At 40.6% G+C, this 18,078-nt stretch overlaps 2 protein-coding genes across 2 annotated transcripts; one reads left to right on the top strand and one right to left on the bottom strand.

The window, feature by feature from the left end:
* Positions 1-12,142: 12,142 nt before the first annotated feature.
* Positions 12,143-13,321, top strand: LOC145446723 (baculoviral IAP repeat-containing protein 3-like). The gene has a single exon (XM_080325075.1). The coding sequence runs from the start codon at positions 12,143-12,145 to the stop codon at positions 13,319-13,321; it is 1,179 nt and encodes a 392-aa protein (XP_080181201.1).
* A 503-nt stretch (positions 13,322-13,824) lies between these two features.
* On the bottom strand, positions 13,825-15,003 carry LOC145446722 (baculoviral IAP repeat-containing protein 3-like). Its single transcript, XM_080325074.1, has one exon. The coding sequence runs from the start codon at positions 15,001-15,003 to the stop codon at positions 13,825-13,827; it is 1,179 nt and encodes a 392-aa protein (XP_080181200.1).
* Positions 15,004-18,078: the final 3,075 nt, after the last annotated feature.

Genomic DNA, 18,078 nt, shown 5'->3' with positions numbered 1-18,078 from the left:
TTGGCAATGACGATTAGTATCATAATGCAATTGTGTTGCCTGCCACGGTCCGTGGACATATGAGCATGCGACATTACAGCATGCGACGCTTCGGCATGCGACAATTTGGCATGCGACACATGAGCATGTGGGTTAAATTACGGGTTAGGGGTAGGTTAGGTTAGGTTTATGGTTGGGTTAGGGTTAGGGTTTAGGTTAGGTTAGGCTAGGTTAGGTTAGGTTAGGCTATGTTTCGGGTTAGGGTAAGTTTTTGGGTTATACAGTCACATGCTGAAGTGACGCATGCTGATGTGTTCCATGCTGAACTGTCGTTTTCCATTGTGTCGCATGCTCATATGTCGGGCAACCGCCTGCCACAGCAATGAAATCTACTGAGCTGTTATGCTACGTGAATGAATCCTGGACCTGGCGCACCAGACCGATAAAAAGATTAGCATCACGTGTGTCATTTTCCATAGCATCAATATTAATCATAATAATGTCATGCTGGTCTATTATCGTCGAATTCTATATCTCAGTTTGGCAAGTTATCATGGCATCGCATATTCGCATCAATCGCGAAAGGTATGCCACTACTTCGGTGATTTTGTACAAGTACGTTCTTTCGAATCAAAATGACAGAGAGAAATGCAGGACACCTTCATTCGAAGTGAGATTCGTCTGTCATATATTTCACTCCAGCATATGAGTTGAATGAAGTTAAGCGTTGGCTCATTCACAGCGCGATCTTGTCCATTTTTCGATAGAGAACACAAAATGCATCTACTGAGTTTTCCTTACTCAAACAAATCGTAGCCGTGATACAGAATCTGCTAAATTATGCTACAATTAACCAGTACTTCTGGCCTAGAACGACAATAGCATCTTTAGAAGAATCAGCATCATTTTGTCGGCGAAGTCTATGCTACTTGCAGAATGCCATCACAAACATAGGCGTAGCCACGATAAAACTATTTCTGTGGGATTCAGGATTTATAACAATGACATGATGTCATGACTACACATTGCGACGTAATCAAAACGAATGAAATCGAAGTGCTAAGGCAGTGATTCTCAACCGTTTCGACCCCGCGGCACTCTTTGAAAATGAAAATAGTTCGCGGCGCACTAAAAAAGTGGTTCTCAACATACTTTGGCTTACTGCACGCTGCACCTGCAAAGTACCAGAATACGTAGCAGCAACCACAGTCGCACAAAGGTCGCAGAAGAAGCACTTCTACCTTTTCGGAGCAGTTAACTGATATTATTTGATCAACTTTACTCCCCAATTCGCGAATTCGTCGACGGAAACATAGCGTTGCGCTTCGATTCTACATTTTAACGGCAGTGCCGGTCCGGCACGCTACCTAACAATCGCAATGTGGATGGCTGGCTGTTTTTAATTCCGATTTGTAAACGTGAACAATGAACATCACTTCCAAAGGAGTTCATTTCTCGCTGGTGATTAGGCAAACAATGAGGATTCGAAATCTGCATTGTCACACAGCCACCGCCGAGTCTGCGATCGATCAGCAGGGGTCTTCAATAATGACTTTTTTTTTTCTCAAATCGTACTGGCTACTTGATAAAATTGTTAGGATACCTAATTTAAGCCTACACACCAAATTTGCTTCAATTCCAACCAGTAGCCGCATTGCTACAGGGGAAGAAAGTTTCCATTTATTGTATAAAAATAAATTCCAAAAAATTTGAAAATTTTCTGTTCACCCCATGAAAGTGTTAGGTTATCTGCATAAACGATGTTCACCAAATTTGGTTCAATTCCAACAAATGGAAGCGGAGTCATTGCCGTCGAAAAATTTTGATTATGAATGAAATAGTATTTACGGTGACCAATGCTTTAATTAAATACTATTTTATTCGAATCCAAATTTTTCGACGGCAATAACTCCGCTTCCACTGGTTGGAATTGAACCAAATTTAGTGAACATCGTTTGTATAGACAACCAAACACTTTAATGGGGGAACAGAACATTTTCAAATTTTTTGTTATTTATTTATGTATAACAAATATAGCTTTTTTTGCTGTAGCAATGCGGCTACTGGTTGGAATTGAACCATATTTAGTGTGTAGGCTTAAATTAGGTAACCTAACAATTTTATCAAGTAGCAAGTACGATTTGAGAAATAAAGTAATTTTTTAAGACCCCGAGATGGTTATGCGTCCAGCTTCTCGATCGGTAGGTCGTGGGTTCGATCTCCGGCCGGGTCATACCAAAGACTTGAAAATTGGTATCCGCAGCTCTCCTGCTAGGCGCTCAGCAATCATGGATAGCACGAAGGAGAAAAAAAACGGGGGCGCAGACTAGATGACCTCACGGCCGTATCGCTACTCCGTCGACAAAGCATCTCGATGGTGCAGGCGAAAAAGAATATCATCTCTCTCTCTCTCTCTCTCTCTCTCTCTCTCTCTCTCTCTCTTTATTGTGCGAAACTGAATTCAGCCTTCAAGGCACGCGATAGGTCGGGTAAAGCGAATTACTGGGTGACATTGATTGCGGGCATGACAGCAATTTTGATTTGACAAATGCAGGGATATCTAGAACTCCGGTTCTTCGGAGTTCTAGATATCCCTTGAGAAATGTATACAAACTTCACATCGAGCCCGATTTAGATTAATGATTGTTTGCTACGGACAAGAATTATTTTACGCCTAATTTCAAGATTTCGAAGAAATCTCTTGCGGTACCCTCGTGAGACATAAATGGCACACTATAGTGTGCCGCGGCACACCGGTTGAGAACCACTGTGCTAAGGGGACTGGGCATCTTCCGCCACTTGGCTGCGCCATAGTTATAATCATACTTAGCCAAGATACCTTGGTTTAGTACAGCGGTTCTCAACCGGGGGTCCGCGAAGCAATTTCAGGGGGTCCGCGAGACCTATAAATTTTTAAAATGGTTGATAACCTAATTTTTATTTTATTTTTCAATTTGAGAAAGCATGAGGCAGTTTCGCACCACAACTGCTAAAACCTCATGACTCATATCACCATAATAATCGTCTGACATGGACTGACGTAGTGTGGAAACTCATTTTCATTGCCAATTTTCCAATAACCTGCTGATACAAACAAATTGCTGTTTAGAGAGGTTTTGTTGTGGTTTGTGGAAAAAATAAAAATATGGAGATAGTAACGTCAATCAGGGTGACTTCGTAACAGTGTTGGGATCAAGTCACTACCTTCGAGTCACGAGTCATTTCGAGTCATTGCACATTTTGACTCGAGTCAAGTCAAGTCAATCAATTTTCGAAGGTGACTCGAGTCAAGTCAAGTCAGTCGATTTTTGGAGGTGACTCGAGTCAAGTCGAGTCAAGTCAAGTCAAGTCACGAGTCAAGTCACAATTAAAGTCAAATTGCCTTTTCGAGGTATGAGGCGTGATTACGTCATTGTATTTTGCTAGCTGTCTGAAATTCAGATTGAGTGGTCGTTGATTTTGAACCGATGAAAGAATATAGAGCTAAACATACACGCAAGTAAGGCGCTGTATCGCTCACATATAAGTAGAACTAATAAACTACGTAAGTATTTGCACAGCCTCAGTTTATAGTTACCAGCCAAAACAGAGAATAGTGAAACGAATTGATAAGATGCAATACATTACCCTTTTGCAAATTGATATGATACAATTGGAGCCTTCGCCAATGGTTGAGGACTATATAAACTGTTTCCGAATTCAATTTCAATAAAACAAGAGGTTTGGTTAAGTTAAGAACACAGAACAGAAATAGACATTTTGCTATTAAATTACTTTACTATACTATAGTTTACGACAACGTAAGCTGTAAGCTTCGATCACTTCGTTTGTGATCAAAATATTTGTGAGAGAACAATGGAGGCTCAGTAAAACGTACGGTCATTGAATGATTGGTCGCTCTCACGGGTTACACCAGCGTTGCGCGAACAATCCGAGCATGTGCAAGATACAGTGATTTTTATCGACACCGATTATTTGATGACTTGAAATTGACTCGTGAATTTTGCTCCGAGTCACGAGTCAATCCACATTTCTGATACGCCGAGTCAAGTCAAGTCAAGTCATTTTAGCAAAGTGACTCGAGTCAAGTCAAGTCATACGAAAAAGTGACTCGAGTCTGACTCGAGTCAAGTCATGACTCGAGTCATCCCAACACTGCTTCGTAATGTCTGCGAAACCTTTTCGATTTGAAGTTAGCAGTCTCATCAAGTTAGTGAACAGTCGTTTGAAATAAAAATTTCCGAAGTATTTCCATAATTTGGCCCAATGCAGTGAAAAGCTTCTTGGAGGTACAGAACTTTAATATACAATTGAATAGTATATTCATATTGAAATGAACCCGAATATTTTCGGCTGACACTCGTCATAAATCGGACAATGATATACCTATACTCTTGAGGCTCGGCTATCAGATTTTGAGCATTCTTATTGCGGATGCCCTATCGACAAGGCTGATTTTTTGATGAACAAGGAGTGTTTCGTTGCTATCAAAGCACAGGGATATCTAAGTTTTAGAAATCCCTGTCAAAGCATTACGCCCCAACCCTGAAATTCATATCACCAGTTATATTGGTATGCAGCCTTGTCTTGTTAATGTTCAATTGTTCTCGGTCGAAAATGTTTGCTCGTAAATATATATGTAAACCCGAACAGAAAAAATCGTTTCATGACAGTCTTTCTCTGGTTGGAAACATGAATCCATTCTTTGGTGCATAAAATTTGTCTATACTTCTAGATTAGGATTTCACTTTGACGGTGGAAACTCTCTGCGGGCCGATCAAAATGTCGTTGCAGGCCTAATCCGGCCAGCGGTCCGTATGTTGCCCGTCCCTGCGCTAGATGCTGGACGTGATATGTTCATAAAATATGTGTTTCTTCATTGTGGTGCCATAAATGTTGCGATCACACCAAAAGTATCATCGGAAGCGTTATGCGTTAATATTGCATTAGCCTCCATCTATCTTTGTGGAAATGGTTTTCGGCACTCCTCGTTCATATCAAAACGAAGACGCGGATTTTCAAGACACGACCACGTACTTCAAGAAATACAGCAGCAAAATTAGCTTTGAAATAACAAAAGTCCACCAATTTCTACATAAATAGTATGATGTTATCTTCAAGAAAAATCAATATTTTGCTGTTTATCACAAGCCTACAGTTCATATTTGCACAAGACAGATGAAGGTTGCACCATAATAGAGCTAAAATTGTCCTAAAACTTGAGGGGGTCCGCGAGGGTCCGTGGCGGTCAAAAGGGGTCCGCGAAGCCAAAAAGGTTGAGAACCACCGCACAGCGGTTCTCAACCGGGGGTCCGCGGACCCCTGGGAGTCCGCGAAGCAATTTAAGGGGGTCCGCGAGACATCTAAATTTATAAAATGGTTGATAACCTATTTTTTTTTATTTTGAGAAAGCATGAGGCAGTTTCATACCACAACTGCTAAAACCTCATGACTCATATCATCATCGTAATCGTCTGACATGAACTGTCGTAGTGTGGAATATCATTTTTATTGCCAATCTTTCAATAACCTGCTGATACAAACATATTGCTGTTTAGGGACGTTTTGTTGGGGTTTGTGGAAAAAATAAAAATATGGAGATAACGTCAATCGACTTCGTAATGTCTGCTAAACCTTCTCGATGCGAAGTTGTCTCACAAAACAGTCGTTTAAAATAAAAAATTTCCGAAGCATTTCCCAAATTTGTCCCAATGCGTGGATTAAAACCTCGCCACGAAATCCATTTATTCCTGTGATATACACTATTTGAACAGCTTCTTGGAGGTACAGAACTTCAATATGAAATTAACCCGAGTATTTTCAGCTGACACTCGTCATAAATAAGACCATGATATACCTGCCCTTAAAGCTCGGCTATCAGATTTTGCACATTCTTATTGCGGATTCCCTATCGACCAGGCTGGTATTTTGATGAACAAGGAGTGTTTCGTTGCTATCGAAGCATTACGCTCCAACCCTGAAATTCATATCACCAGTTATATTGGTATGCAGCCTTGTCTTGTTAATGTTCAATTGTTCATGGTCGAAAATGTTTGCACGTAAATATATATGTAAACCCGAACATAACAAGTCGTTTCCTGACAGTCTTTCTCAGGTTGCAAAACTTGGATCCATTCGTTGGCGCATAAAATTTGTCTATACTTTTAGATTAGGATTTCACTTTGACAGTAGAAACTCTCTGCGGCTCGCGATCCGTATGTTGCCCGTCCCCGCGCAAGATGCTCGACGTGATATGTTCATAAAATATATGTTTCTTCAATTCGGTGCCAAAAATGTTGCGATCACACCAAAAGTATCGTTGGAAGCGTTATGCGTTAATATTGCAGTAGCCTCCATCTATCTTTGCGGAAATAGTTTCCGGCACTCCTCGTTCATATCAAAACGAAGACGCGGATTTTCAAGACACGACCTAGTACTTCAAGAAATACAGCAGCAAAATTAGCTTTGAAATAATAAAAGTCTACCAATTTCTACATAAATGGTATGAGGTTATTTTCAAGAAAAATCATTATTTTGCTGTTTATCACAAGCCTACAGTTCATATTTGCAGAAGGCAGAGGAAGGTTGCACCATAATAGAGCTAAAATTGAACTAAAACTTGAGGGGGTCCGCGACGGTCCGTGACGGTTAAAAGGGGTCCGCGAAGCCAAAAAGGTTGAGAACCACTGGTTTAGTATGTTACTACGCTAATCATAATTAGGCTAAGGATCTTGTGTGATTCACTGGGTAGATAGATATCCATTCGGAATTTTACGCCTCCCGGCTACCAGGACTTTGGACCAGTCGTAAATTTTAAACTACTCGAGCTCCGGCTCCGGAGCTCTCTTCTATGATGAATTGGCTTCGGCTCCAATCTCCGGAACTCATTGATACCACTGCTCCGGCAACTATGGTTCTGTTGTAGAAGTCGCAAGGCACCATCATTTGTTCGGCGTATGCAAAGTCCTGTGACGTAATAATTACTTCGTGTCGTCTGTCGATGACGTCATATCCGCACGAGAACGTAATTTATTCCATGCCTTTGCATCACTGCATGTACTATTGTGTACATTGTACACATGATATAGCATTAAAACAGTGATGTGATGTTTTGTACCGGTATCGCGCTCGTTAATATCAAGCCATACAGTACGATTTAGTCTTGAAATGGTGCGATTTGTTCAGTTGTAACTGCAGAAATGAGAGCATGTCGCGACCTTATCAGCAGCAATCCACTTTTGACCCAATATACCAGTAGTAAAGAAATGAGCGCGATGCCCGCATACGGTCTTTTAACTTAAAGAAACTAACTTCTCCAATATAAAAAAGAAACAAAGGATAACCGACTTACGCATTTTGCAGAATTGCAGTGGGTAGTTCCCCCCGTGACGGATTGCTGCAGAGGTTTCATCAATAATTTCTGTGGCTGAAGGTGTGATGTCGCTACGGCTAGTGATTTTCGGTTCAAATGAGGGTGATATATGTGCATTCTTGGTATCATTTTCAAGGCTGTTTGCAGAATTACGTAACTCACTATCGGGCGATGAGTGGATTCCTAAACTAGAAGTGGTCCTGCCTGGCGATTTAAAACTCCGCTGACCTATCATGTCGATCAATGATTTCCGGTTCAAATGAGTACGGGTGGCATCTGCGTATAACGAAAAGTCGTTTGTGTTGAATAAAGTTTTATTATTAGGCGAGTTTTCTCAAGGTCATTGTCTTCGATGGGGGTGGGGGACAGTTGGCTGTTTTTAAGGGCTACATTCCAAACTACTACCGTAACCTGCTGTCAGTCAGGCGCAGAGACGCGCGGATGTAAAGATTTGGTATCATGAAACCATCCTGCTCCTGTTTATATTTTAAAACTCAACTGGCGTATGATTTCTCTTGGATCTCTCGATCAATGATTTCCGGTTCAATCGAGTGTTACTGCAAGCTATCTGTGTGGTGCACGTGTTATCAAATCAAACTCGTTTGTGTCATTGAGTCCATAGTATATCACATTGATATGATTGTAAGCAGACAGTTTTGAATAACCATATGGGGTTCGATTGCTGCTACTTGCTAGCCGCCATGTTCAAGGGGTTGTTGACGACGTTCGAAGCTACTTGCCGCAGCTCAGGACAGTAGATGGCGTATGTGCCAGCAGCGAGCCTCGTATATGATACAAATGAACGTCAATTTGGATGGAAAAGCAACGCATTGGAGAATCCTTACTGGATTATTTTTGGATTTACGTTTTTCCGGACCCGGATTTGTGAATTTTACATGCTACTCGCCAAATAATTTCGCTGTCAAATGATGTCCATTGTCCATGAATCAGCCGTGGTCGATCAAGCGTGATGCGATGATGTCAGTCGGAGTTCAAAATACTCGTCTGTATCAATTACATCAAAGTAGTCATTTTTCTTCTGACTCGTGACTCTTGCATCGATGTGGTTCCTGTATCGAGAACTACGATACTCGATTCCATTGTACGCCGACGAATCGGGACTCGTATACTATACATGTAAGCGTGAATTCGGATGGGAGTACAGCGTATTGGATGATTTTTACTGGATTACATTTGGATTTACGCTTATCCAGACCCGGATTTTTTAGATTTTACATGCTACTGGCGGAATAATTGCGCCAGCAAGTGATGGCCATAATTCAGCCGTGATCGATCGAGCGTGATACGATGATGTCAGTCGGGGTTTAAAATACTCGTTTGGATTAATTGCATCAACGTAGTCATTTTCTTCTGACTCGTGACTCTTCCGTCGATGTGGTTCCTGTATCGAGAACTATACGATACTCGATTCCATTGTACGCTGACGCATCGGAAAAGTTCGCCTCGTTTCGTAGGATACTGGTGGAATGGCTTAATTTCGCTGAATACGAGTTTGGGAATATTAGGCATTATATTCGAGTGATAAAAAAACTTATCTCTAGGCAAGTAGACGTACTTGCTGAGTGTTTATAGCCTGCGACCCAAATTCTCATTGTCTCTGTCCACAATCACTTGTGAAGTGGTGCAATGAATCGGTGATCCGGCTCCTATTTTTCATATAATACGTATAAGCGACGCCTTCTAGAAGCTCAGAAGTGGGCAGTGCTACAAGTCGGTAGCTACTGGACACAAATGACGAAAATCATCCTGGTGTAAATGACCGTATTAGTAGTCTGCAAGCCCCATGAATATCACAAACAACGAATCAAACTCTACCCACCATGATATCAACTCCAGCAGGACATATTTCCAATATATTGAGATATGTAAATTTCATTCTTAATATTTTCAATCTTCCAAGCGAACCATCTTTTAAGGCGGCAATAATACAAGATTTGTCGTTATCGGCTAACGCTCTCAAGGGCGATTTGGTGTATGGAAATGTGAATATTGAATACGACGGTGCGATCTTGGACGGTTCGCCGCGGTAAACAATCCTTCATATCAGGAAACAATCATGCGCAGTCTGAAAATATAGTCGAACATTCGTACCATGCTACAATACCAAGCACAAAGCGTTATTGGAAAAAACATTGCGATGAAGCGGCGATCGACATGCATTGTACAAAGACATAACAATAGTCACGCACACATACACACTAGAATACTAGTCGGATTATCGGACCACGACCTAACATATCGATCTGGCTTTCCATCCCATGTCACCTCATTTTGTCGCTTGCCTTTCATATTCTTTGCTTTAGTTTTCATTCGGTATGCATTCCTCTTTTCTACTTTACCTGTGCCAAGGCGGGTGTCTGATTTCAAAGACTACTCCAAGCTCCAACTCGTTTCGACACCTTATGTCTTTCATTGTATCGCAGTTTTGTATAGTGTTTTGAAACGATGAAAATAATAATAAACTGACAATGATACACTAAATTCTCCCAAGAACAACTACAATACAGTAACGGTCAGAGGTGTGGTCAGTAACGAAATATACTTCTACTTTTTAGAAGTACTCAAGTAGTTTTGCTCTACTTCTGGTTCTTACTCAAGTAGATCTGATTTTCTCTACTTCTATTTCTACTTCGTCATATTTTATGATATACTTACTTACTTTTCGCTATTTTCAGTTTGTCAAGTAGAAGTAGTTTCATCCCCCAATACGAAAGCTAGCCTGAGGAATTTCGGGGCTGTTTTCACGAAGGAACCAGATTTAATATTTATAAAAGTCAAGTAAAGCCCAGAAATTATGTTGAGCTTCGCACATAGTAGTGATGAAGTGACAAATATGTTTTGATGAAAGTATCAGTGAATATAATTTAGGTACCGGATTGTTTGGTTCCTATCACACCACATTGTCGCCCATATCAAATATTTCATCACAGTAAATATGGCCCACCATAACGTTGAAAACTACCGATTCGCAATCTAGCAATTACCTATGCTAATCTGGAAAATCCAACTTTTTTGAACGTTACACCTGATTTAGCAGATCACCTTTGATGTTTTATGGACAAAAGACATGCAATATATTTTCCGATTTTAAGAAGTGGTATTTGTATTTCACTGCAAGTATCATACTTTGAGTTCGAATTACTTTTAGTTCTTTTGTCTGCCGAAGATAGATGTTGAAGCATATAAGCAAGTGTAGTAATGCCTCTTTATTTTACGAAAATAAAGCTACACTAAATATAACTTTAACGATCCATAATATTTGTTATTAACGTATACTAATCACGTAAAAGTCATGAAACCGTATCCTATACAACTTCCACGTGATGCTGTTCGCCTAAACTTGGGGTCTTACAGCTAAGGGCAGGGCGCCATGCCATGATATTCTCTAAAAACGGGGTCTTCTAGTAAACAAATTGTTAGTATCGCATTTTCATAGCAATACTATAATATGCATGTCCATGATGCGAAACAATGCTTATTCTGTCGGGGATTGATACCTCCCATGATGCATCAATACGAATCAAGCTCTCTGCCCCTGCCGCATAGCTCGATTCGCAGATTTTGACAGTCCATGCGAACAGATTAAGACTGTTTTCAAAACTACTTACTTACTTGAGTAGATTTAAAGATAGTCAATTCTACTTCCACTTCAAGTAGTTTTAGGGGATCATTTTCGTTGAGCATTAAAATATGGTCTCTTGCAGAACGTGACGGTCAAAGAATGTGTGTCTCAAATATTCAGCGGAAACCGCCGTACATTATTATACGAGACTCCTATATATGGCTTGGAATACAGCACCGATGCCTTGTAATTCAGAGGCTGCTGTATCGAGAGCGTCCATGGCAGTTGGTCGAATAACCATATGAGAAGATGGGCAAATTTGATTGTTTAACTCTCTATTATAAATATTTCGGAGTGTTTCCTTGTATATCCCCGAAAGCGACGACATAGAGCCGATTATTACTGATCTCCCGATGTGAGGATGAAACTCGTGAAAAGAAGCTTGTGATCTATAACGGATTACAGAATATTCCGATGTCAACGCTGACGTTCGTGAAAATGGTGCGATTCGTTATAGTTCTGATCTTGTGTGACTACCCCAAACAGTAGATTCTCGACTATAAAACGTTTGTGTAGCTATAATTCGTATCCAAGTTGTTGAACTAAGACATATGATGGTAGAATCGAATGCCATACATAAAAACTTATTCAAATACCTACTAAGAGTGAATATTACAACGTTGAGTCACTTGAAACGTTGTCGTGGTAGCAGAATATTGTTTGTGAATCGATACAGTTAGTAACAGTTGCATTGTTCGCACATTTAATGCTATTTATCGATATCGGATCGCCTTACGAAATATCAGTGTGAGAACCAAGTGCGTGCCAACTGCCCTTTGTCGATGGAAATAAACACCTGTCTCCCATATTGCTGTCAGAAAACAATCTGTTTTCATGCAATACGCATATTTGCACGCCCAGTCCTGCTAATTTTGTTGTCCGTTCGTTTTGTATTGACATTAAGTGTCTTGTATCGCTCCTTTGGCGATGGTAATTTGCCGGAAAAAGTCAGCACCTAAGATTAAAAATTAACCAGAGAACGAGCTCTTTCTTCGTGACCTTTCAATATTCACCTATGGTTTTGAATTCACAGCAAATGACATTATTGTTGCCAATATGTGAATTGCTATCGAAGATTCGTAGTAATGGTTTCGTCTGTTTTTAGGATGATATATTTCTCAAATAGTTTCCCAAAATGAGAGACTGTTATGGAAAGACACTTCGATCCGGATCCGCCAGTACAGGGATGTGTATATATCGCGTCGGGCTCTCACCGCTCCGAATTATATAGACTCGCAACGTTCGCCAGGTTTTCGAGATTATCGTACCCAAAACGTGCAGATTTAGCATCTGACGGATATTACTGGCTAGGGTTCGAAGACAAAATTAAACGTTTCGGATGCAGTATTTCACTCGAAAAATGGGTTGAAAAGGATTCGAATGTAAGTTGTCATGAAGCGAGTTGTGTTCGAGACGTTTTCAATATTCCCGTTGAAAAATCGAATTTCAGGAGTCTATTACGGGAATTTAAGCTCCAAATCGAGACACCGCAAGTCAATAACAGCGACATAAAACTTGCGAATATCATTGACCGAGAACACGCGTGTTTGATTAAGAACCTCGACTTGAAAAGGGAATCGAAGCGACGCGAAACCTTCGAGAAATGGCCTAGCTATCCAATACCCCACGCAGTAGGCGAGTTGGCGAAACAAGGGTTTTTCTATCTCGGTAACTTGGACAGAACGCAATGCATTAGCTGCTTCGGTGTTCTTCGCAATTGGAAACCCATAGACGACGTATCGGAAATACACCTTACACATTTTCCAAAATGTACTTTCGCGCGTGGTAGCTTTTCAGGAAATATCGCACTAGCTGAGCACGAGCGCGGCAATTTGGATGACTTGCTTCACGAGAAAATACGACGGCTCACTATCAATGTGAAAGAACCAGATGAGCCCTCCGAGGATGAAAAACACTATCTTGCTGAATTATTCCCTTACCTAAACCCCGTGAATCTTGTAATGTCGTCCTTGTCACGAAGAATAGCAACCTTCGACCAAGGTTGGGATCCCGCTAAAATCAATGCTAGCGTTGAGCAACTAGCAAATGCGGGGTTTTATTACATCGATTCGGACAAGACGAAATGTTTTTACTGCAATGGTGGACTTCGGTGGGACCGGACATACGAGGTTTGGACGGAACATGCTAAATGGTTTCCGCAATGCGAGTACGTACTTCGTATGAAAGGTATCGAATTCGGGCGACGCATCGAAAACACATATCCAAATCTCAATCGTCCGATTATTACAAACCCCATCACGAAGTTGGAGTTGAATAAACGCCAAAATTTTCTGGGGAATCGTCGATCAAACGATGGACACCGTTGAATTGTATCGATAACGGGAGAGGTCATGGCGTGTAAACGATGTGAAATAAACATAAATGAATATGACTATAGCATGTGGACATCTTTGCGTTGTTTCTAGACTTGTGGGACTGACGTAGAACGCAGTGGTGGCAGTCATGAAGTACATCTATTTTTTCTCAGAATTGTGGTAGGTTTTACCTAATTACACTATATACGCAAGTGCCTTGTGTTGAAATACTTCTATTTCTATCGGTTCCATTAGACGGGACATTCTAAATGGTTTTAAAACAGATAGAAATAGAAGTAGTCCAACACAAGGCACTTGCGTATATAGTGTAATTAGGTAAAACCTACCACAATTCTGAGAAAAAATAGATGTACTTCATGACTGCCACCACTGCGTTCTACGTCAGTCCCACAAGTCTAGAAACAACGCAAAGATGTCCACATGCTATAGTCATATTCATTTATGTTTATTTCACATCGTTTACACGCCATGACCTCTCCCGTTATCGATACAATTCAACGGTGTCCATCGTTTGATCGACGATTCCCCAGAAAATTTTGGCGTTTATTCAACTCCAACTTCGTGATGGGGTTTGTAATAATCGGACGATTGAGATTTGGATATGTGTTTTCGATGCGTCGCCCGAATTCGATACCTTTCGTACGAAGTACGTACTCGCATTGCGGAAACCATTTAGCATGTTCCGTCCAAACCTCGTATGTCCGGTCCCACCGAAGTCCACCATTGCAGTAAAAACATTTCGTCTTGTCCGAATCGATGTAATAAAACCCCGCATTTGCTAGTTGCTCAACGCTAGCATTGATTTTAGCGGGATCCCAACCTTGGTCGAAGGTTGCTATTCTTCGTGACAAGGACGACATTACAAGATTCACGGGGTTTAGGTAAGGGAATAATTCAGCAAGATAGTGTTTTTCATCCTCGGAGGGCTCATCTGGTTCTTTCACATTGATAGTGAGCCGTCGTATTTTCTCGTGAAGCAAGTCATCCAAATTGCCGCGCTCGTGCTCAGCTAGTGCGATATTTCCTGAAAAGCTACCACGCGCGAAAGTACATTTTGGAAAATGTGTAAGGTGTATTTCCGATACGTCGTCTATGGGTTTCCAATTGCGAAGAACACCGAAGCAGCTAATGCATTGCGTTCTGTCCAAGTTACCGAGATAGAAAAACCCTTGTTTCGCCAACTCGCCTACTGCGTGGGGTATTGGATAGCTAGGCCATTTCTCGAAGGTTTCGCGTCGCTTCGATTCCCTTTTCAAGTCGAGGTTCTTAATCAAACACGCGTGTTCTCGGTCAATGATATTCGCAAGTTTTATGTCGCTGTTATTGACTTGCGGTGTCTCGATTTGGAGCTTAAATTCCCGTAATAGACTCCTGAAATTCGATTTTTCAACGGGAATATTGAAAACGTCTCGAACACAACTCGCTTCATGACAACTTACATTCGAATCCTTTTCAACCCATTTTTCGAGTGAAATACTGCATCCGAAACGTTTAATTTTGTCTTCGAACCCTAGCCAGTAATATCCGTCAGATGCTAAATCTGCACGTTTTGGGTACGATAATCTCGAAAACCTGGCGAACGTTGCGAGTCTATATAATTCGGAGCGGTGAGAGCCCGACGCGATATATACACATCCCTGTACTGGCGGATCCGGATCGAAGTGTCTTTCCATAACAGTCTCTCATTTTGGGAAACTATTTGAGAAATATATCATCCTAAAAACAGACGAAACCATTACTACGAATCTTCGATAGCAATTCACATATTGGCAACAATAATGTCATTTGCTGTGAATTCAAAACCATAGGTGAATATTGAAAGGTCACGAAGAAAGAGCTCGTTCTCTGGTTAATTTTTAATCTTAGGTGCTGACTTTTTCCGGCAAATTACCATCGCCAAAGGAGCGATACAAGACACTTAATGTCAATACAAAACGAACGGACAACAAAATTAGCAGGACTGGGCGTGCAAATATGCGTATTGCATGAAAACAGATTGTTTTCTGACAGCAATATGGGAGACAGGTGTTTATTTCCATCGACAAAGGGCAGTTGGCACGCACTTGGTTCTCACACTGATATTTCGTAAGGCGATCCGATATCGATAAATAGCATTAAATGTGCGAACAATGCAACTGTTACTAACTGTATCGATTCACAAACAATATTCTGCTACCACGACAACGTTTCAAGTGACTCAACGTTGTAATATTCACTCTTAGTAGGTATTTGAATAAGTTTTTATGTATGGCATTCGATTCTACCATCATATGTCTTAGTTCAACAACTTGGATACGAATTATAGCTACACAAACGTTTTATAGTCGAGAATCTACTGTTTGGGGTAGTCACACAAGATCAGAACTATAACGAATCGCACCATTTTCACGAACGTCAGCGTTGACATCGGAATATTCTGTAATCCGTTATAGATCACAAGCTTCTTTTCACGAGTTTCATCCTCACATCGGGAGATCAGTAATAATCGGCTCTATGTCGTCGCTTTCGGGGATATACAAGGAAACACTCCGAAATATTTATAATAGAGAGTTAAACAATCAAATTTGCCCATCTTCTCATATGGTTATTCGACCAACTGCCATGGACGCTCTCGATACAGCAGCCTCTGAATTACAAGGCATCGGTGCTGTATTCCAAGCCATATATAGGAGTCTCGTATAATAATGTACGGCGGTTTCCGCTGAATATTTGAGACACACATTCTTTGACTGTCACGTTCTGCAAGAGACCATATTTTAATGCTCAACGAAAATGATCCCCTAAAACTACTTGAAGTGGAAGTAGAATTGACTATCTTTAAATCTACTCAAGTAAGTAAGTAGTTTTGAAAACAGTCTTAATCTGTTCGCATGGACTGTCAAAATCTGCGAATCGAGCTATGCGGCAGGGGCAGAGAGCTTGATTCGTATTGATGCATCATGGGAGGTATCAATCCCCGACAGAATAAGCATTGTTTCGCATCATGGGCATGCATATTATAGTATTGCTATGAAAATGCGATACTAACAATTTGTTTACTAGAAGACCCCGTTTTTAGAGAATATCATGGCATGGCGCCCTGCCCTTAGCTATAAGACCCCAAGTTTAGGCGAACAGCATCACGTGGAAGTTGTATAGGATACGGTTTCATGACTTTTACGTGATTAGTATACGTTAATAACAAATATTATGGATCGTTAAAGTTATATTTAGTGTAGCTTTATTTTCGTAAAATAAAGAGGCATTACTACACTTGCTTATATGCTTCAACATCTATCTTCGGCAGACAAAAGAACTAAAAGTAATTCGAACTCAAAGTATGATACTTGCAGTGAAATACAAATACCACTTCTTAAAATCGGAAAATATATTGCATGTCTTTTGTCCATAAAACATCAAAGGTGATCTGCTAAATCAGGTGTAACGTTCAAAAAAGTTGGATTTTCCAGATTAGCATAGGTAATTGCTAGATTGCGAATCGGTAGTTTTCAACGTTATGGTGGGCCATATTTACTGTGATGAAATATTTGATATGGGCGACAATGTGGTGTGATAGGAACCAAACAATCCGGTACCTAAATTATATTCACTGATACTTTCATCAAAACATATTTGTCACTTCATCACTACTATGTGCGAAGCTCAACATAATTTCTGGGCTTTACTTGACTTTTATAAATATTAAATCTGGTTCCTTCGTGAAAACAGCCCCGAAATTCCTCAGGCTAGCTTTCGTATTGGGGGATGAAACTACTTCTACTTGACAAACTGAAAATAGCGAAAAGTAAGTAAGTCTATCATAAAATATGACGAAGTAGAAATAGAAGTAGAGAAAATCAGATCTACTTGAGTAAGAACCAGAAGTAGAGCAAAACTACTTGAGTACTTCTAAAAAGTAGAAGTATATTTCGTTACTGACCACACCTCTGACCGTTACTGTATTGTAGTTGTTCTTGGGAGAATTTAGTGTATCATTGTCAGTTTATTATTATTTTCATCGTTTCAAAACACTATACAAAACTGCGATACAATGAAAGACATAAGGTGTCGAAACGAGTTGGAGCTTGGAGTAGTCTTTGAAATCAGACACCCACCTTGGCACAGGTAAAGTAGAAAAGAGGAATGCATACCGAATGAAAACTAAAGCAAAGAATATGAAAGGCAAGCGACAAAATGAGGTGACATGGGATGGAAAGCCAGATCGATATGTTAGGTCGTGGTCCGATAATCCGACTAGTATTCTAGTGTGTATGTGTGCGTGACTATTGTTATGTCTTTGTACAATGCATGTCGATCGCCGCTTCATCGCAATTTTTTTTCCAATAACGCTTTGTGCTTGGTATTGTAGCATGGTACGAATGTTCGACTATATTTTCAGACTGCGCATGATTGTTTCCTGATATGAAGGATTGTTTACCGCGGCGAACCGTCCAAGATCGCACCGTCGTATTCAATATTCACATTTCCATACACCAAATCGCCCTTGAGAGCGTTAGCCGATAACGACAAATCTTGTATTATTGCCGCCTTAAAAGATGGTTCGCTTGGAAGATTGAAAATATTAAGAATGAAATTTACATATCTCAATATATTGGAAATATGTCCTGCTGGAGTTGATATCATGGTGGGTAGAGTTTGATTCGTTGTTTGTGATATTCATGGGGCTTGCAGACTACTAATACGGTCATTTACACCAGGATGATTTTCGTCATTTGTGTCCAGTAGCTACCGACTTGTAGCACTGCCCA

Source organism: Botryllus schlosseri, chromosome 9, assembly GCF_051294905.1.
Source record: "Botryllus schlosseri isolate E-star chromosome 9, Bs_hap1, whole genome shotgun sequence".
Taxonomy (NCBI): Eukaryota; Metazoa; Chordata; class Ascidiacea; order Stolidobranchia; family Styelidae; genus Botryllus; species Botryllus schlosseri.
This window is presented reverse-complemented; position numbering and strand designations above follow the sequence as displayed.

Bases quoted from the DNA above. Each gene is read 5' to 3' on its own strand.
- LOC145446723 (XM_080325075.1), top strand. From the start codon at position 12,143: ATGGAAAGACACTTCGATCCGGATCCGCCAGTACAGGGATGTGTATAT.
- LOC145446722 (XM_080325074.1), bottom strand. From the start codon at position 15,003: ATGGAAAGACACTTCGATCCGGATCCGCCAGTACAGGGATGTGTATAT.